The 21,209-nt window shown below is 42.3% G+C and overlaps 1 protein-coding gene across 1 annotated transcript in view; it reads right to left on the bottom strand.

Annotated features, from left to right (window-relative positions):
* Window positions 1–798: 798 nt before the first annotated feature.
* The window catches only part of LOC111972072 (nck-associated protein 5-like), an 85,207-nt gene continuing 64,796 nt past the window's right edge, over window positions 799–21,209 (bottom strand). Inside the window, exons 11-12 of the mRNA XM_023998916.2 lie at window positions 13,989–14,381; window positions 799–4,405 (exon numbers count right to left, since the gene is read on the bottom strand). Of these exons, the coding sequence (XP_023854684.2) occupies window positions 4,401–4,405; window positions 13,989–14,381 (398 nt within the window). The 3' untranslated portion in view covers window positions 799–4,400. The remainder of the gene's footprint in view (window positions 4,406–13,988; window positions 14,382–21,209) is intronic.

Genomic DNA, 21,209 nt, shown 5'->3' with positions numbered 1-21,209 from the left:
GAAGACTTCCTTGACGCGTTAGAATTGCTTAAATGGCTAGTACACATGTATATTACTATACTCATAAAAAATCTATTAACAGTTATTCATATTTTCTTAAAAATAAATGCAATATTGCAACAATTAAAGGGTTATCATGAGTATAAACAGTGATATACATTTGTAAGTGTGCATTAGAGGAAAGCAGTAGTATTTCATAAGTATTTATGGCATCTATTCAAATGACTTATTTTGTGTGAAATTGTAATACTTTAATCTGTTGGCAAAAATATTTCATCGTCGTTGTAACGTKCTGACCAGAGTTCTTATGTGTTGTGCTTGTTTTAGTGTTGGTCAGGACGTGAGCTGGGTGGGCATTCTATGTTGTGTGTCTAGTTTGTCTGTTTCTGTGTTCAGCCTAATATGGTTCTCYATCAGAGGCAGCTGTCAATCGTTGTCCCTGATTGAGAATCATATATAGGTGGCTTGTTTTGTGTTGGGATTTTGTGGGTGGTTGTTTCCTGTGTCAGTGTTTGTGCCACACGGGACTGTGACGGTTAGTACGTTTGTTGTTTTGTATTTTGTCTAGTTTTCTTGTTATTAAATCATGGAAACTTACCACGCTGTACATTGGTCCTCCGATCCTTCTCGCCTCTCCTCGTCTGAGGAGGAGGACGACTTAGACTGCCGTTACAGTCGTCAATTAATGTTACACAATAGTTTATGTTTCATACATAAGGTTAAAAGGGCAATCTGTGATTGTATTGAGTATAACTTAGAAATTCCTAATTAGCTTAGTTCAACTGTCATACCAAAATATAAGCTTGTTTTACTCCATTGTTTAATTGTAAGCAAATACTGTACAGCCTCAAAACATGATTAACACAATAATTAGAATATCATGTATGCTCAGTCCTTGCACCCATATCTCTGTCTATGAATTTGAAAGTTGTTACATTTCTCCAGCCCCACACCTCAGATTTTTTACCAAAACAATAGCTCAGAAACTTAGTTTCTGTTGAAATGCAGATAGCCTCTTTAAATGTCTCTTTATAGGGAGTATCAATCGAGACTATCTCTGTAGTCATATAGAAAATTGACCTGATATGTATCCCAATAGTTTTAGGGAATGTTTGGCTTGCTTCTCAGAAAGCCCAACGTTGTTTTCTGTCATACTACATTTACACATTTTGTCATAAGTGGTGACGTAGGATGGACTATGGTTGGTTGGGAATATGGGGGCAATACAATAGGTCACAACAGTGCTAARATATTTTTGTTATGTCCTTATTCTGCCTCTGGTGTGGTGTCTAAAATACCCCAGGTTACCAGGACTGATTATGCACTACTGTATACCCAGGAGGAGAGAGACCACCCTGGGGTAAATGGTCGTCACAATGTATAAAAGTCAAGGTAGGGAAACAATTTTAAAAAAGGTTAGGGAAGCAAAACATTTCATATAGCAGCCAAACATGTCAGGATGCATTCATAACAATGAAAGATCAGTAGAGTACACAATATGCATTATATTTGGAGCTTAAAAGTGAGTTGCCTAAACGCAATACCTCACACAGTTATTTTATACATATAACGTTTATACAGAACATATTCATACCCTTTAAATTATTGCACATTTTGTTGTGTTACAGCCTGAATTCAAAATTGATTAAATTGTTTTTTTCTCTCACCTACACACACCATCATGCTTGAAAATGTGAAGAATGGTACTCAGTGATGTGTTGTATTGAAGACAAAAAGTTCATTTTTTTTGCTATAATTTCTGTAGTTTTACTTTAGTGCCTTATTGCAAACAGGATGCATGTTTTGGAATATGTTTTATTCTGTACAGGCTTCTTTCTTTTCACTCTGTCATTTAGGTTAGTATTGTGGAGTAACTATAATGTTGTTGATCCATCCTCAGTTTTCTCCTATCACAGCCATTAAACTCTGTAACTGTTTGACTCTGTAACTGTTGGCCTCATGGTGAAATCCCTGTGTGGTTTCCTTCCTCTCCGGCAACTATGTTAAGAAGGATGCCTGTGTCTTTGTAGTGACTGTGTCTATTGATACACGATCCAATGAATAACTTCACCATGCTCAAAGGGATCTACAGTGTCTGCTTTTAAAATGTTTACCCAACTACCAATAGGTGCCCTTCTTTACAAGGCATTTGTGGTTGACCCTGTGTTTGAAATATAATGCTTGACTCAGGGACCTTACAAATAACTGTATTTTTGGGGTACAAAGATGAGGCAGTCATTCACAGTCAGTCCATGCAACTTATTATGTGACATGTTGAGCACATTTGTACTCCAGGACTTATTTAGGCTTGTCACAACAAAGGGGTTGAATACATTTCAGCTTAACATTTTTAAATCATTTGTAAAAAATAAATAAATCAAAAAACATAATTCTACTTTGAAATTATGGGTTATTGTGTGTAGGCAAGTGACAAAAAAATCTCAATTTAATCTATTTTAATCTCAGGCTGTAACACAGGGATCCTGAGTGGCGCAGGGTGCTAGAAGCGTCACTATAGACCCGGGTTCGATCCTGGTCTGTATCACAAACGTCTGTGATTGGGAGTCTCATAGGGCAGCGCACCATTGGCCCAGCATTGTCTGGGTTAGGGGAGGGTTTGGCTGGGGTAGGCCATCATTGTAAATAAGAATTTGTTCTTAACTGACTTGCCAGGTTAAATAAATACAAAAATAAACAACAAAATGTGGAAAAAGTTAAAGGGTGTGAATACTTTCTGAAGGCACTGTAAATATACATTACATTATACAAAAATCATGTGTTGGGGTTAAATTGAAAACCGCCTTATAACTTCCATATAGCCATCTATTAAGTATTTCCTAAATGAGTAATGGCATTTCCCTGAGCTGATTGCATAGCAATATTCATGTTGCGCTTATGTATAACTGAGTTCATAGGTATACTATACATACAAGAGTTCAGTAATGTGTAACACGTCATTAAAAGTGCTTGTTATATACAAAGCTAACGTGCTTTTGAAATTACTTGTTCATGCGGTTTTAGGGTGAAACTATTCAATGTAGTGACATACAGTTGAGTCATCCCATGTTTGGTCCATATCTGATGTTGGGTACTGTATTTATTGAATATTATCAGAATCCTGTCAATTAAAATGCCCAATTTGGGTGCAATCAATTATCTGAATTTCTCAGAGATCAAATTATATTTCAACAAAATGATGTTTCAGGAACGCTAATGGAATCTGTCACTAACTACAGAACCGATTTCAGAACAATCTGAGATGGTGGGTGTCAATCTTCTTTCTGGTGATTTTTGAGGTGGAACGACACAGTTATGAGTGGAGATCCTGCCTATTCTGTACTTCTTTGATTGGTAGCTTATTAGCCAGTCAGACGTCCTGGAAGTTATGTTTGTTGCGCACTGATTTTGTGTGTCAGTTGACAGTACATATAGACGGGTTGCCTGACAACGTCAAGAAAATTATGCCTGCACATTGATGGGGCAGAAGACCATGAGTTGCTATGATTCTGAATGGTCAGATAGCTAGCAACATTGACAAGAAGCTGCCATGTGGGGAATCGTAGGTGGCTTGTTTCAGCTAGTTGTATCTTGTTCTTGATACAAGGTCTTGTTTTGAGGTGCTTGACTTTCTGTATGTCTATGCTAATATGGCAAAAATTCGCTAGCTAGCTWCAATCGTAGGTGGCTCTTTTCAGCTAGTTGTATCTTGTTCTTGATACAAGGTCTTGTTTTGAGGTGCTTGACTTGCTGTATGTCTATGCTAATATGGCAAAAATTCGCGAGCTACCTACCCAATATCTTTAACTATCTATTTGAGAGAAAACAAGTGCTTATTGGGCAAAAGTATATTTTCAATAAACATGTCTTACCTTGTCCAAAGACTGCTTATACAGGGTAAGGAAATCAATATTTTGTAAATTGAGTGAACTATCCCTTTCATTAAACCCCCCCGAAAGAGAGAAGGTCATTGTGGCGTTCTTCCCACGCCATCCGTCTACAATTAAGTTGATAAGATAAGGAGCAATTAGAAATTACAGCACAGTACCTAAGTGTGAGTTAACTGGTAAAGCTACGGAAGAGGCTAATGTGTGTCAAGTACAGRAAACCAAGTCCAATGATGATTATAATTGCCTGTGACTGTAAATCAATAGTCGATTTTAACACGTCTGGTCCTGTGGACAGAAACTCATCAGAAGGAAATTGGCAACTTTCAGGCTTCTAGCCTTCATATGTTGACATGACATGTTTTCACGGGCAGTTCTATTCCTAAAGGTAGGTATAGTGCTTTTGTTTGATCCATGAGCCATTGTAATCATGCATCTCCCTGTAGGTTACATGCTTGCTGATTGCCCTCTCTCACTGTCTCTCTCCCCTCGATGCTGCCCATTTTGTTCCATAATTCATTCTGAAATGGAAGAGGAAAACAGGATTAGATGATACATGTGGAAAAATCAACATCTGTGTCACACAAATGACACAACATCTGTGTCACACAAAAAAATGCAAATGCAATTGTTTCATTATGAAAAACAGCAAACTCTCCACCCACTGCTGTCGGGATGAAAGTTCAACTTCAACCTTCCTACTAATAATACACAAGTACCTCAAATCTTAGCGTTTCAGCCATATGGACAATCAAGGAGTTTCATTGCGATGGCATGAATCATTTGCAATTGGACGATTATGAGCTCAGCAAAATGTCCGAGACACCTGTCGCTCTGCAGCTGCCAAGGTGTTGGAATGCAACATAGGGTCAAAGTCATAAACTTCAATCATTCTTGCTCATAATGATGTTTCACTGAAGGCTGCATATTTGACGATGGAACCTAGCCCCAAGGTTGTTACTCAAATGACAAAGACTTTTAAACGTTAATTAAGTACATTACTGCATTAAACAAGAACAACTAGGGGGAGGTGAGAGATGCTAATGTATTCTAAATRACCCCTTTCTGAACTACCAATTACATTTGATGTCTCTTTGCATGGCTATTTAGTCGGTTTCAGGGGAGATTTTTTGTAGGAACACATATAGATCAGGTTTAACCTCTGGCTTTAAAGATATACCAATAATGTCATCATGTCAATCATTGGGTCAAAGTGGGGACCTAGAGGACTGAATGAAATAATTACAGCTGTGCATGGGGCACTTACCTGACCAGCAAAAACTCTGGTTCACCAATCATACATTATTATTAATACTGTGAATCGTTATGCTCTTAGCTAATACACACACCAAATACTAACCTTACTGTTAATATTATACTTTGACCTTGGGACCAGCACATTGCAAAGACATGTTTAAGGCTACTGTACCGGAACACATGCTTGAAAGAAATTTGCCAGGAGTGATTTTTTGTAATTTTTTAATTTTTTAAATTTTAAATTTTACCCCCTTTTCTCCCTAATTTTCGTGGTATCCAATCGCTAGTAATTACTATCTTGTCTCATCGCTACAACTCCCGTACGGGCTCGGGAGAGACGAAGGTCGAAAGTCATGCGTCCTCCGAAGCACAACCCAACCAAGCCGCACTGCTTCTTAACACAGCGCGCCTCCAACCCGGAAGCCAGCCGCACCAATGTGTCGGAGGAAACACCGTGCACCCGCCCCCCTTGGTTAGCGCGCACTGCGCCCGGCCCGCCACAGGAGTCGCTGGAGCGCGATGAGACAAGGATATCCCTACCGGCCAAACCCTCCCTAACCCGGACGACGCTAGGCCAATTGTGCGTCGCCCCACGGACCCCCCGGTCGCGGCCGGCTGCGACAGAGCCTGGGCGCGAACCCAGAGACTCTGGTGGCACAGCTAGCGCTGCGATGCAGTGCCCTAGACCACTGCGCCACCCGGGAGGCCCTGCCAGGAGTGATTTAAAAACTCTGAAATACATGTCACATACTTCCTGTTTTCCTCTCAGGAAAAAGTAACCTATACAGAATTACGATGCAGAAGACAGAAGTCACACTTTTTCCAAATTGTCAAAGTGCTTTTACACGTAGAAAATTATCTGAATGGTAGTTCAATTAAGTTACCTAAAATACATAAAAGTACTGTCATCAATATATTTGTACTGTCATCAATATATGTGTTGATGTTCCAGTCAYTCTACATTACTTTTACAGTGACACACAGGAATACACTAGACTATATTTATGGTCATTCTGTCCTCCTGGGGACATCCAGTGAAGGTGGAGAGTTAGAGGCCGCGCTTGACAAATAGCGTAGACCTGTGGGGTTGTATAGTAATGGGTTTAATCAATACTCCCATGAACCTGACGGAGAAATCAGGGTGGCCCCAGTCTTTAACCGTAAGTGTGGCATCCACAGGACACTGTTAAATGACTCATCATATTCCAATTTGGCAAGGGAATTGAAGATAAATAATCAAGAGCTTTATGGTGGTCGAGTGCAACCAGGAAACAATATAATACTTTTGGAAGTGAATTGATAGTGACCCACTTGTTTTTATTATTTTTATAGTTGCTATTCTCAAAATTGACCTGAGGAAGAGTAGCTGCTGCTGCTTTAGAAACAGCTAACGGGGATCCTAATAAAATACTATACTAAACAATCGCACCTATTTCATGACAGATTTAATGCAGTGAGATATTTAATGCATCACTGTCAAACGCTCCCTAAAACACTTCAGGGAACAGGCCTTTCTAACCGACCTGGCCCTGGTATCCTGGAAGGATATTGACCTCATCCCGTCAGTAGAGGATGCCTGATTGCTCTTCAGAAGTGCTTTCCTCTCCATCTTAAATAAGCATGCCCAATTKAAAAAATGTGGAACTAAGAACAGATATAGCCCTTGGTTCACCCCAGACTTGACTGCCCTTGACCAGCACAAAAACATCCAGTGGCGTTCTGCAATAGCATCGATAGCCCCCGCGATATGCATCTCTTCAGGGAAGTCAGGAACCAATATACTCAGTCAGTTAGGAAAGCTAAGGCTAGCTTTTTCAAACAGAAATTTGCTTCCTGTAGCACTAATTCCCAAAAGTTTTGGGACATTGTAAAGTCCATGGAGAATAAGAGCACCTCCTCCCAGCTGTCCACTGCACTGAGGATAGGAAACACTGTCAACACCGATATATCTACGATAATTGATAATTTCAATAAGCATTTCCCACGACTGGCCATGCTTTCCACCTGGCTACCCCTACCCCGGCCAACACCTCAGCACCCCCTGCAGCAACAGCCCCCCCCCCCCCCCCACTTCTCCTTCACCCAAATCCAGACAGCTGATGTTCTGAAAGAGCTGCAAAATATAAAATATGGATCCCTACAAATCAGCTGGGCTAGACGATCTGGACCCTCTCTTTCTAAAATTGTTGCAACCCTTATTACTAACCTATTCAACCTTTGATTGGAACCCAAACCTTTGATTCAACCCAAAGATTGGAAAGTTGCCGCGGTCATCCCCCTCTTCAAAGGGTAGACACCTTAGACCCAATCTGTTATAGACCTATATCCATCCTGCCCTGCCTTTCTAAAATCTTCGAAAGTCAAGTTAATAAACAGATCACCGACCATTTCGAATTCCATCGTACTTTCTCCACTATGCAATCTGGTTTTCGAGCTGGTCATGGGTGCACCTCAGCCACCCTCAAGGTCCTAAACGATATCATAGCCACCATCGATAAAAGACAGTACTGTGCAGCCATCTTCATTGACCTGGCCAAGGCTTTCGACTCTCTCAATCACCGCATTTTTATCGACAGACTCAATCGCCTTGGCTTCTCAAATGACTGCCTCGCATGGTTTACCAACTACTTATCAGATAGAGTTCAGTGTGTCAAATCGGAGGGCCTGTTGTCTGGACCTCTGGCAGTCTCTATGGSGGTGCCACAGGGCTCAATTCTCTGGCCAACTCTTTTCTCTGTATACATCAATGATGTCGCTCTTGCTGCTGGTGATTCTCTGATCCACCTCTACGCAGACGACACCATTCTGTATACATCTGGCCCTTCTTGGACACTGTGCTAACAAACCTCCAGACGAGCTTCAACGCCATACAACACTCCTTCCGTGGCCTCCAACTGCTTTTAAATGCTAGTAAAACTAAATGCATGCTCTTCAATCGATTGCTGCCCGCACCCTCCCGCCCGACTAGCATCACGACTCTTGATGGTTCTGACCTAGAATATGTGGACAACTACAAATACCTAGGTGTCTGGCTAGACTGTAAACTCTCCTTCCAGACTGACATTAAGTATCTCCAATCCAAAATTAAATCCAGAATCGGCTTCCTATTTCGCAACAAAGCCTCCTTCACTTTGACTTTGGCGATGTCATTTACAAAATAGCCCCCAACACTCTACTCAGCAAACTGGATGTAGTCTTTCACAGTGCCATCCGTTTTATCACCAAAGCCCCATATACTACCCACCACTGCGACCTCTATGCTCTCGTTGCTGCCAATGACTGGAACGAATTGCAAAAATCTCTGAAGCTGGAGTCTTATATCGCCCTCTCTAACTTTAAGCATCAGCTGTCAGAGCAGCTTACCGATCACTGTACCTGTACACAGCCAATCTGTAAATAGCACTCCRGACTACCTCATCCCCCTATTATTACTTACTTTTGCACCCCAGTACCTCTACTTGCACATCATCATCTGCACATATATCCCTCCAGTATTAATGCTAAATTGTAATTATTTTCGCCTCTATGGACTATTTATTTCCTACCTCCCTACTCTTCTACATTGGCACACACTGTACATAGATCTTTCTATTTTTCTTTTATTTTGTGTTATTGACTGTACGTTTGTTTATGTGTAACTGTGTTGTTGTTTTTGTTGCACTGCTATGCTTTATCTTGGCCAGGTCAAATCAAATCAAATCAAATTGTATTTGTCACATACACATGGTTAGCAGATGTTAATGCGAGTGCAGCGAAATGCTTGTGCTTCTAGTTCCGACAATGCAGTTGTAAATGAGAACTTGTTCTCAACTGGCCTACCTGGTTAAATAAAGGTGAAATAAATCAAATTAAAATAAAATAAATATTTGTACATTTGCTGTGTAATTGTATATTTTTACTAGCTCCACAGAACCAGTCTTCTTACATATTTACTCCTGTAAGTGCAGGCCTATGGTTGATCAACTACCGATGATTGTAGAACAGTTATTCTATTCTGAAAATGACTTGTGTGCATTCCTTGATTGCTATAATCAATTAATTGGATATAAAACGGCTAACGGTTCTAACAGTAAACTGGAGTCTTGTCTGCTCTCTATGTTGGCAGGGCTTGTCTTTGATTTGAAATGTCTCAATATCATTGGTTCCATTCCACCTACCAATAAAACAAATAATAATGTTTTAAAAACAACTCACTGCTGATTGTTTCTTAGCAGTTGTCCTTGTCAGTCTTTCACGATCATGTCATTCTAACTGCTGAAAAAAGAAGAGAGAGAGAGCACGGTTTTGTTCAAGTTGTATGGTCATTACATTTATTTTTGAGTATTTTACCCCCTTTTTAAATCTTGTCTCATCGCAGCAACTCCCCAACYGGCTCAGGAGAGGCAAAATTCGAGTCATGCGTCCTCCGAAACATGACCCGCCAAACATAACACCCGCTCGCTTAACCTGGAAGCCAGCTGCACCAATGTGTTGGAGGAAACACCGTTCAACTGACAACCAGGATCAGCCTGCAGGCACCCGGCCCACCACAAGGGGTCGCTAGAGCACGATGAGCCAAGTAAAGCTCCCCCGGCCAAACCCTCCCCTAACCCAGACAAGGCTGGGCCAATTGTGCGCCGCTCTATGGGACTCACGGTCACAGCCGGTTGTGACACAGCCTGAGATCGAACCCAGGTCTGTGATGCGATGCACTGCGATGCAGTGCTTTAGACCACTGCGCCACTAAGGAGGCACTGGTCATTACATTCCTAACAGATTCTCAGTATTCTAAGACAGCAATATAACAGCAGTGTCAAGTTGATTTGCTCTTACACCCTCAGGGTAACAATATCTGCAATGCAGACGGGTGTAGGGTGCAACACTCTCTCCATGTGTAAAAAGTCATATTTTATTAAACATACAATAATATTACATCCATTCCCAGTAGTTACTCATTTTTCGGCAGRACCTCCTCTCTAGTTGTCAGAGCACAACATGTTTTTTTCCCGTACATATAGCTTTCGAAAAGGATGTTGTTTCCATGATACTGCTGAGTGTCATCCCATACAAAGTGAACCTCATCCATAAAATAAGTTATTAAGGGATTGTTCTATGGCTTTGCAAACAGTAACAGGAGAACATTACAGTTGTAATAGAAAACATCTAGAGCATAGAGCCTTTTTCACTGAATCTGGTGCTCGGTAATTAACAGAAGTTATTGTTATTGTCCCATCCTAAGGCATTATCTGGGCATCACTTAACATTGGCCATTTTTGTCTGTTTTTCTCTTGACACTACACCCCACCTCAGAAATTGTGCCAACCAAAAAATAAACTCTCTGTGCATCACTATAACCGGGTTTCCATCCAACCTTTTTATCAGAGTTAAGTACATATCAGATWAAAAAAAACAGGTCTAATAAGTTATGCGAGAAATGTTGGTGGAAACACTTTTATGCCCAAATATTATTATAATAACCATCATATCGAAGTAAACTTGGAGACTTGGGAAATCATGCAGTTTATTAGGCTACAGATTAAATTAATTTATGAACTTCACATTGTGGTGAAATTGCACAGTGAACATAATGTAAATATTAATGTAAATATTGAGTGTCTGATTCTGGTGACAGGATCATCAATGTTTGGCTGCCGTTGGACAAATAAAAATAATCTCGCTCTTTTGTCCATACATAATCTCATAATAATCTCATAGTATTTCTCATAATAATCTCATCAATAATCTCATCATCTTGGGGCGAAAGGTATCCTAGTGGTTAAAGCTGTCACGTTCTGACCTTAGTTCCTTTTTTAATCTCTATTTTGGTTTGGTCAGGGCGTGAGTTGGGTGGGCATTCTATGTTTTGTTCTATGTTTTTATTTCTGTGTTTGGCCTGGTATGGTTCCCAATCAGAGGCAGCGTCAATCGTTGTCTCTGATTGAGAACCATACTTAGGTAGCCTGTTCCCACCTGTGTTTGTGGGTAGTTATTTTCTGTTTAGTGTATGTCACCTTACAGAACTGTTTCGTCGTTTCGTCACTCTCTTTGTTGTTTTTTTGTATTTCATGTTCAGTTTTATTATAAATCATGAACACGTACCACGCTGCACTTTGGTCCGATCTTTCATATTCCTCGTCAGACGAGGACAGATTCGTTACAGAACTACCCACCACAAAACGGACCAAGCAGCGTGGTAACAAGGAGCAGCGCGATCTGGAGAAATGGACATGGAGGAGATATTGGACGGCAAGGGACCCTGGGCACTGGCTGGGGAATATCGCCGCCCAAAAGAAGAACTGGGCAGCTAAAGCTGAGCAGCGGCGATATGAGGAAGGCAGCGCAACAGGCACGAGAGGCAGCCCCCCAAATTTTGAGGGGGGGCCCACGGGGAGATTGGCGGAGTCATGCGATAGACCTGAGCCAACTCCCCGTGCTTACCGGAAGAAGCGTAGTACTGGTCAGGCACCGTGTTATGCGGTCAAGCGCACAGTGTCGCCAGTACGCGCTCATAGCCCGGAGCGCTATAGGCCAGCCCCCCGCAAGTGCCATGCGAGAATGGGCATCCAGCCAGGGCGTATTGTACCGGCTCAGCGTGTTTGGTCTCCGGTACGCCGTTTCGGCCCAGGGTATCCTGCGCCGGCTCTGCGTGCTGTGTCTCCGGGGCGCTGGGAGGGTGCAGTGCACCCTATGCCTGCGCTCTGCCCGTGCCGGGCGAATGTGGGCATTGAGCCTAAGGGAGAGGTGCGAGTGGTATGCACCAGATCTCCAGTGCTCCCCCACAGCCCGGTTCAACCTGTGCCTGCACTCTGGAGGGTCTGGGCTAAAGTGGTCATCCAGCCTGGAGGAGTGGTGCCAAGGCTGCGCACCAGGACTCCAGTGCTCCCCCACAGCCCGGTCCATCCGGTGCCTCCTCCACGCACCAGGCCTCCTGTAGGTCTCCTCCCTCCAGGTTCTCTCTCCAGTCCGGCGCTGCCAGAGTCTCCCGCCTGTCCGGCGCTGCCAGAGTCTCCCGCCTGTCCGGCGCTGCCAGAGTCTCCCGCCTGTCCGGCGCTGCCAGAGTCTCCCGCCTATCCGGCGCTGCCAGAGTCTCCCGCCTATTCGTGGCCCGCTGTAAGGGTCCCCAGTCCGGGGCGGCGGCGAGGGTCGCCACTCCAGAGGCACCACATAAGTGGGCCAAGACTAAGGTGGAGTGGGGTCTACGTCCCGCACCAGAGCCGCCACCGCGGTGAAATGCCCACCCAGACCCTCCCCTATAGGTTCAGGTTTTGCGGCCGGAGTCCGCACCTTTGGGGGGGGGGGGTACTGTCACGTTCTGACCTTAGTTCCTTTTTTAATTCTCTATTTTGGGTTGGTCAGGGCGTGAGTTGGGGTGGGCATTCTATGTTTTGTTCTATGTTTTGTATTTCTGTGTTTGGCCTGGTATGGTTCCCAATCAGAGGCAGCCGTCAATCGTTGTCTCTGATTGAGAACCATACTTAGGTAGCCTGTTCCCACCTGTGTTTGTGGGTAGTTATTTTCTGTTTAGTGTATGTCACCTTACAGAACTGTTTCGTCGTTTCGTTCACTCTCTTTGTTGTTTTTTTGTATTTCAATGTTCAGTTTTTATTTAATAAATCATGAACACGTACCACGCTGCACTTTGGTCCGATCTTTCATATTCCTCGTCAAACGAGGATGAGATTCGTTACAAGAGCATTGGGTCAGTAACCGAAAGGATGCTAGATTGAATCCCCGAGCTGACAAGGTAAAAATCTACCATTCTGCCCCTGAACAAGGCAGTTAACCCACTGTTCCTAGGCTGTCATTGTAAATAAGAATTTGTTCTTAACTGATTTGCCTAGAAGAAGAAAAAACATGCAGGCTATAGGCCTAACCACACTGTATCTGAGCTGTTGGCTAGATTGCATGTGCCAATACCAGAGTGGGCACACTCGCAATATAAAGCAACATTTTTGAGTGAGAAAACCATCAGTAGAGTTGAAAATTCGATGGAAACCCATTTAACTTGGATTTTTTATTTGGTACATGGTAATTATACCACAAAAGGTATTTATATTTGCATTCCGTCATCACTCACAGCCTTTTATGAAAATCTGTCACCAATTGGATGGAACCTAGCAAGTGAGATATGAATTTCAATCACCACCAAATCTCCTCTCATGACAGGCTAATTGAGAGTGTCTCTTTAGCAGAGTCTAAACTGGGGCTATCATTCGCATACTAATATGGGCAAGCCTCTTCTCTCTGCTCACTTAAAATGTGATCCTCTGCCTTAATGCTGGCTTTAGTTGGAGTAATAACAAGGTCTGATCACTGTCCCCTCCGGGACTGTATTTACCTCACGGGCAAAATATTTTAGAGGCCCCCTTTTTGGCAGTGGAGAGAAAATGTTCCTGCAATTCCACCTATTTTGCCAAGGGTTGCAAAGAAAATGATGCAGTTTTAAAGCACATTTTCTGAAATTCTACACATTTTGCAATGGGGCTAATTGAGTGACTGTCAGTGACTGACGTAGGAAGAGGAAAACTGCTGATGCACTACCAAATTAAAAAATTGCCACCTTTGTATTCTACCATTCTAAAGACAAGGACACACCGATAGGATTGTCAAGCGTTTATACTTAGCACCTCTGAACAGAGTGCCGGTTGTAATTTGCAAACCYATTCTAAATGTAAAAAAACGGGGAGAAATTACAGCTGTCAGTCTCCCACCAGCGGGTCCAACATGCGAACGAACAGCGAACAAATTGGAGACCATCAATTGGTGCGATGTGTTTTCTCCTTAACTCTCAACAGTAAGTTGAGACCGCGARTGAGTTCCCGATGACCAGACAGATGTATCTCTGGACAAGTGGTCTATTGACTTTACCTGAGGCTAGTCTGGGCAGCTTGCTCTGGGTATCACACACACTGGTACAGGTCACAAGGGGCTCAGACAGGGATTGGACAGGCTGAAGGAAGGCCACAGTGGGATAAGGCACTGATTGGACAAGGGTCACAGTGGTGTTGGATAACGAGMAGCTGTCCAGGCCTGGTTGGCTGCAGGGAGGGTCTTTTGAGCCAGACGGTACTCTCCACCGGGGTAATGGGGAGGCTGACACCTCCTCACTAGAGGAACTGGGAGCACTGGGAGGGRTGAGGGAGTGTTGGGCCGATGTGGACTTGGGAAGGAGGTGGAGGATGGAGGAGTAGAAGGAGGAGGAATCGAGGAGGGGGAACGTTCCAATGCCYCTGTCCAACGTTCGCATCTTGCAGCCGGAGCCTGAGGCACAAGGAAAAAACATGATAGGGCTTGGAGATGCAGGAGTGACACACAACAAAAGGAAACATCTAAACAGAATGACATGTTTTCATATAATTGGTTAAGTAGGTATCATCAAGAGTCAAGCATAGGCCTGCTGTATTGCATCAAATAAAAACGAAATACAATCACACCGCAAAAATCTTGTGTTATTTATGCCCTCTGAATAATGATAACTACCTCATGTTATGACTAGTATAACATCGAAAATCTATGAATTAATGGGTTTATAATAGCATTGGAAATATGTCTCCACAACATGAAATGCAACATTATCCTRAACATGATCAATTTTAATGAATTATTTTCTCTCCAGCCTGGTTTGATTGTCTGTTCTCTCCTTGTCCCCTGTCCTATCTCYACCACATTATGTTGTGCATGAGGGAGTCTTAACCAGCTGCGACTGGCTGTCACCCAGGCCGCCTTGTGGTAATTTCAGTGCATTAATGCAACAGATGGTCTGTTTTTTTCGTTCTACGCCACTCGGCAAAGGTCCTCTCTAAGAGCCAAGCCAGATGGATGGTAGTTACGTACAATCCAATTACATTTAACTGTGATGCTGGCTAATGATTCCTCGCTAATTAGCGCATGATACCACGGTTGCCACCAGAGAGAATGGGCTTCACCCAAACAGAGAGGAATCATGGTGGATAAAGCTTAGGGGAAATGTGGCACTTTTGAGACCAATTGAMATTGTGATTTAGTGGCAGTGTGTCAAATGAAGTGCATTTATGATATTSTACAGTTGGTGACAAAGCGATTGCTAATGAATTACTGTTCAAGCAATTTTGAATACGTATCTTTTTCAACTGTAATACAACTGTACACTTCATGTAGTATGCTGGGCAACACAATGTTTGAATATTTAATGTATAAAATAATTATAGTACAATAATGACAACTCTGTCATTTTACATTCTCACACTGCATTCTTTCACATGCACCTCCTGGCACAGACAAACACAGCTCAGAACAAGATATATTGAAATCAAACCATCAAAGTCCCTGTCTCCTTGTCATGCTGGCATGATTTTCTACCTAATAGCCAGTAGACTTCTTTAGCAACAGAAAATAAAATACTGGCTCCTCTTCAGCAATCCAGAGAAACAGGTGGGCTGCTAACTGACAACTTCACTGATAATTGGGTGTCTTCATTCACTATGTGTTTTAATTATACATCAAGAATAAACTTAGACGATTCAGGGGGTCAGTTRCAAATTGTGACAAACCTGTGACAAACAGCTCTCGAAATAAATAACAACAACGATGGAAGTAGCTCTTGCTTTCCTGTCACACAAGCAGGAGTAACTAATAGGATGAACTAATAAGGGAAAGAGCACGATACAGATCGCAGACGTTATTGATTAGTGTTTTTGAAGGAAAAACWTAACAAGGACCTCTGTGACACTTCCTTGCATGGGAAGGCAGCATCAGAGAGGTTGACCATTGATTGCCCTCAAAAAGCCKTTGGCACTAGCTAAGGATCCTGTCCTTGTCTGATCTCCTTTCAATTTGCCTGAAAGAATGAAAAGACACTGAACAAGGACTAACAAGCTAACACCTACAAAGTTCAGTGGCTACAAACAACCGGAGATYCACAAATGGAACAGTATGAACATCTAAACTCTTTAAAGGTCAACTGTATATTCAATATCTTAAAGTCACACAGAAGTCCTTCGGGTGTCCTCGTGTGTAAATATTGATGAGAAGGAAGAAAGTAGTATTCATGGCAGGACGTTTACAGTTCATCCATATTCAAGCATTAAAAATAAGTTCAATGCACCGCAGCATAGTTCAAAGTGTTAGTCTAACACCTGCTAAACTGTGTACACGACCAATCAACTTTATTAGATTTATCAACTTTGCATCAATGTGGCTTGGTGGTTGAATACATTAAAAAAAATCATCAACATAATCAACAGAGTTTTTGTCAAATTTTAAAGCAGATTTTAACACACAGGTTTCAAGGTTTGCTAGGGGTTGATAGGGTGCGTGGCCAGAAAAGTTAGAAATTCACTTTGGTAAAGACCAAAGATCTTTATAAGACTATTTATTAATTCAGAGGAGACAAGATAAATGAGACACATTTGCTTCGTTGGCGGAGTATGGAAATGTCACTGGTGATTAAACCACATAGCGATATGAATTATATTTTTCGCGCTACAGGGTAAAGGACAGATCACACAATTTACTGGAGGAGGGGTGGTCCAAAATAGGGGAGGGTTGTCAAACTTCTTTTGCTTTTGGGAGGGTTGTGTGGGTTTTTGGGGGGCACAAGGGAGGATAGTGTGTTTTTTCCTTGGTTTACATTAGCTCTTCTGATCGTATTTTCCCTATAAACAATGGCTTGACTTACTTTTGATATCACCCTAACAAAGTTTAGAAACATTCGTGAAGGTTTGGTATGGTGTGGCTATTATTAAGCTTTAGCTACTGCAGGCCTATGATATGAAGGCAGTGCGCCCCGGCACTCCAGCTGACTCTGACAGTTGAATTAAAGGTCAAGAAGACTGTTTAAGGTCCACCAGAGTTACCCTTACAATATAACAATATAATGCTTATCTTTATACAAAATATTCAGATCGAAAAAATCATGAATTACCCTCCTTCTGTACGTTTATATCTGTATAGCAGACGCAGTAGCCATCTGACATGAAGAAATGCATGCCGGTGTCGTAGCATGCCACCGGCATATCACTGCCTCTCTGCGGTTAGGCATAAGCATCTCTTCCTTTTTATAAGCTATAAGTATTCAGACCCCTTGACTTTTCCCATATTTTGTTACATTACAGCCTTATTCTAAAATGTATTGAATTGGGTTTTTTTTCTCATCAATCTACACACAATACCCCATAATGACAAAGCAAAAACAGGTTTCTAGATGTTTTAGCAAATGTACAAAAAATGTAAAAATGAAATATCATATTTAGATAAGTATTCAAACCCTTTGCTCAGTACTTTGTTGAAGCACCTTACAGCCTCAAGTTTTGTTGGGTATGATGCTACAAGCTTGGCACACCTGCATTTGGGGAGTTTCTCCCATTCTTTTGTGCAGATCCTCTTATTCTCTGTCAGGTTGGATGGGGAGCGTCGTAGCACAGCTATTTTCAGGTCTCTCCAGAGATGTTCGATCCGGTTCAAGTCTGGGCTCTGGCTGGGCAACTTAAGGACATTCAGAGACTTGACACGAAGCCACTCCTGCGCTGTGTTGGCTGTGTGCTTAAGGTTGTTGTCCTGTTGGAAGGTGAACCTTCGCCCCAGTCTGTGGTCCTGATCACTCTGGAGCAGGTTTTCATCAAGGATCTCTCTGTACTTTGCTCCGTTCATCTTTCCCTCGATCCTGACTAATCTCCCAGTCCCTGCTGCTGAAAAACATCCCCACAGCATGATGCTGCCACCATCATGCTTCACCATAGGGATGGTGCCAGGTTTCCTCCAGACGTGACGTTTGGCATTCAGGCCAAAGAGTTCAATCTTGGTTTCATCACACCAGAGAATCTTGTTCATCATGGTCTGAGAGTCCTTTAAGTGCCTTTTGGCAAACTCCTGTCATGTACCTATAACTGAGGAGTGGCTTCTGTCAGGCCACTCTACCATGATGGCCTGATTGGTGTAGTGCTGCAGAGATGGTTGTCCTTCTGGAAGTTTCTCCCATCTCCATGGAGAAACTCTGGAGCTCTGTCAGTGGGACCATCAGGTTCTTGGTCACCTCCCTGACCAAGGCCCTTCTCCCCCGATTGCTCAGTTTGGCCATCCGGCCAGCTCTAGGAAGAGTTTTAGTGGTTCCAAACGTCTTCCCTTTAAGAATGATGGAGGCCACTGTGTTCTTGTGGACCTTCAATGCTGCATACATTTTTTGGTACAATTCCCCAAATTCCCCAAACCCAAATTTCCCACAATCCTGTCTCAGAGCTCTACGGACAATTCCTTCGACCTCATGGCTTGGTTTTTTCTCTGACATGCAGTGTCAAGTGTGGGACCTTTTGTAGACAGGTGTGTGCCTTTCCAAATCATGTCCAYTCAATTGAATTTACCACAGGTGGACTCCAATAAAGTTGTAGAAACATCTCAAGGATGATCAATTGAAACAGGATGCACCTGAGCTCAATTTAGAGTAAAAAACAACAACTTGTTTTTGCTTTGTCATTATGGGGTATTGTGTGTAGATTGACAAGATATTCTTGTTTTTTTTAAATCATTTTAGAATAAGGCCGTAACGTAACAAAATGTGGAAAAAATCTATGGGTCTGATTACTTCCTGAATGCACTGTATGTATGTGTATATATATATATACATTTGAAGTCGGAAGTTTACATACACTTTGGTTGGAGTCATTAAAACTCGTTTTTCAACCACTCCACAAATTTCTTGTTAACAAACTATAGTTTTGGCAAGTCGGTTAGGATCTCTACTTTGTGCATGACACAAGTAATTTTTCCAACAATTGTTTACAGACAGATTATTTCACTTATAATTCACTGTGTCACAATTCCAGTGGGTCAGAAGTTTACATACACTAAGTTGGCGGTGCTTTTAAACAGCTTGGAAAATTCCAGAAAATTATGTCATCGCTTTAGAAGCTTCTGATAGGCTAATTGACATAATTTGAGTCATTTGGAGGTGTACTTGTGGATGTATTTCAAGGCCTACCTTCAAACTCAGTGCCTCTTTGTTTTACATCATGGGAAAATCAAAAGAAATCAGCCAAGACCCCAGAAAAATAATTGTAGAACTCCACAAGTCTGGTTCATCGTTGGGAGCAATTTTCAAACGCCGGAAGGTACCACGTTCATCTGTACAAGCAATAGTACYCAAGTATAAACACCATGGGACCACGCAGCCAACATAACGCTCAGGAATGAGACGCGTTCTGTCTCCTGCTACACATCGAAACACAGAGCTGTGTCAAGCAGAAGCAGTATTCTCCATGGTGGGCCGGTGTAGGCGGTGTAGCCGGTGCAAATGGTCATCAGGTCTTCCTGTGGCACATGGAACATATTAAAGTAGCGAAGGAGAAAAGGTTTACTGTTGCTCTTGGTTACCATAGTTGCAACCTGCTCACCCCATTGTAAGTCCTTCTGTACCATTACCACTAAAATCTTCATACTCTTTAATACTTTGAGATGCTGGCCCTCGATCCGGAAAGGGCACGGGACAGGTGGATTTCTTGTGAAGGTCACTTTGCATTTGACAGTTGAAGTTGTTCAGGGCCTGCTATGGTGTGCTGATGTTTCCTGTTGTACACGTGTGGACCAGATTTAGATCGTAAACATATTTCCACCTATTGTCGAAATCCTGGGCTGCACTTTCTATGACCGCAAGGAAGATGAGAGGGCCAAGAAGAGTTCCTCGAGCCACGCCATCAGCTCCTGCCAGCCTGAGAGGCTGTCTTGGTAGCGTATCTGTTTTTTTGCGGACGGTCACAAAACTGCAGAGCTATGCTGTGAGGGCAGGTCTGACACCCAGTTAGATTAGGTGTTCAATGGTTATGGTGTAGTCAATTTTGTCAATGGTGATGAGGGTGGTTATGGTGGATGGGATGTCTGATCGCTTGTATAAACAGTCCAGGAGGCTAATAAGTGTGTGGGTTTTCTTTTTTAAGATGAGAAATCTGGTTTGACTAAAATGTCTGTTTTGCATGACAGATGGCTTCCTGAACTTTGTTCCTGTAGAATCTGGAAAGAGTTGAATTCTTTCCACGCCATATTCATTTTGACGAGGAGTCATCATGTTCCTGATATCAGCTGTCATCCAGTGTCAATATTATTATAATAATAATAATATACGAACCATAATGTAAAATATGCTGATTTCAAAGCTTATTGTCACCAAAAACGGTATTAATTCACTTAATCGTCTCTCCCTCCCATCCAAAGATACTTTCCCCTTTTGTCTGTGTCACATCTTCTCCCCAGACCCTCACCGAACTCAACTCAACTGTGTGGGCATGTGCCTGGTCATGAATGACGTCATTACTGGGTTAAAGAGACGCACCCTTTTATAAAAGAAGAGATTGCTACTTCTATGCAAATGTTCTTGATCAGTAGAATAAAACAATTCCCAAATGGAAGGGAAACCGATTGTCATCTGTAGCCCCAGGAAAACAGCGAATGCATGCACAGATTCCTATCGAATATGCATTCACCTGTATTGTGAATAGGCTTAGGCTATATCTTGATTTACCCAGTTTATGAATAGAGATTTACCATTCAAATACATGATTACCATTATGTTGATATGTAGTTAGATTGGTAAAAACCAAGTCAAAGGAATCGCATAATTGTATAATTGATTCATTAATGCATACATGGCTGTCTCTGAATTTTTTTTTACATCAAATGTGAAATGTAATGTTTGAATTAAAAAAAACGCCCAACGATTGAGTTTATCTGTCTGGATCAACCCACTGGGGATAGACGTCAATTGGTTCAATGTAATTTCATTGAAATGATGTGGAAACGATGTTGATTCAACCAGTGTGTGTCCAGTGGGAAACGATGTTGATTCAACCAGTGTGTGTCCAGTGGGAAACGATGTTGATTCAACCAGTGTGTGTCCAGTGTGAAACGATGTTGATTCAACCAGTGTGTGTCCAGTGTGAAACGATGTTGATTCAACCAGTGTGTCCAGTGTGTGTCCAGTGTGTCCAGTGTGTGTCCAGTGTGTGTCCAGTGTGAAACGATGTTGATTCAACCAGTGTGTGCCACGCGGGAAGTGTCATTCTGTGACTTAGCTAATACGCCTTTTTTTTGCCGTGGCATATATGGGATCATTTTGGTATAGAGTAT

Source organism: Salvelinus sp. IW2-2015, linkage group LG2 (genome assembly GCF_002910315.2).
Source record: "Salvelinus sp. IW2-2015 linkage group LG2, ASM291031v2, whole genome shotgun sequence".
NCBI classification, from domain to species: Eukaryota; Metazoa; Chordata; class Actinopteri; order Salmoniformes; family Salmonidae; genus Salvelinus; species Salvelinus sp. IW2-2015.
This window is presented reverse-complemented; position numbering and strand designations above follow the sequence as displayed.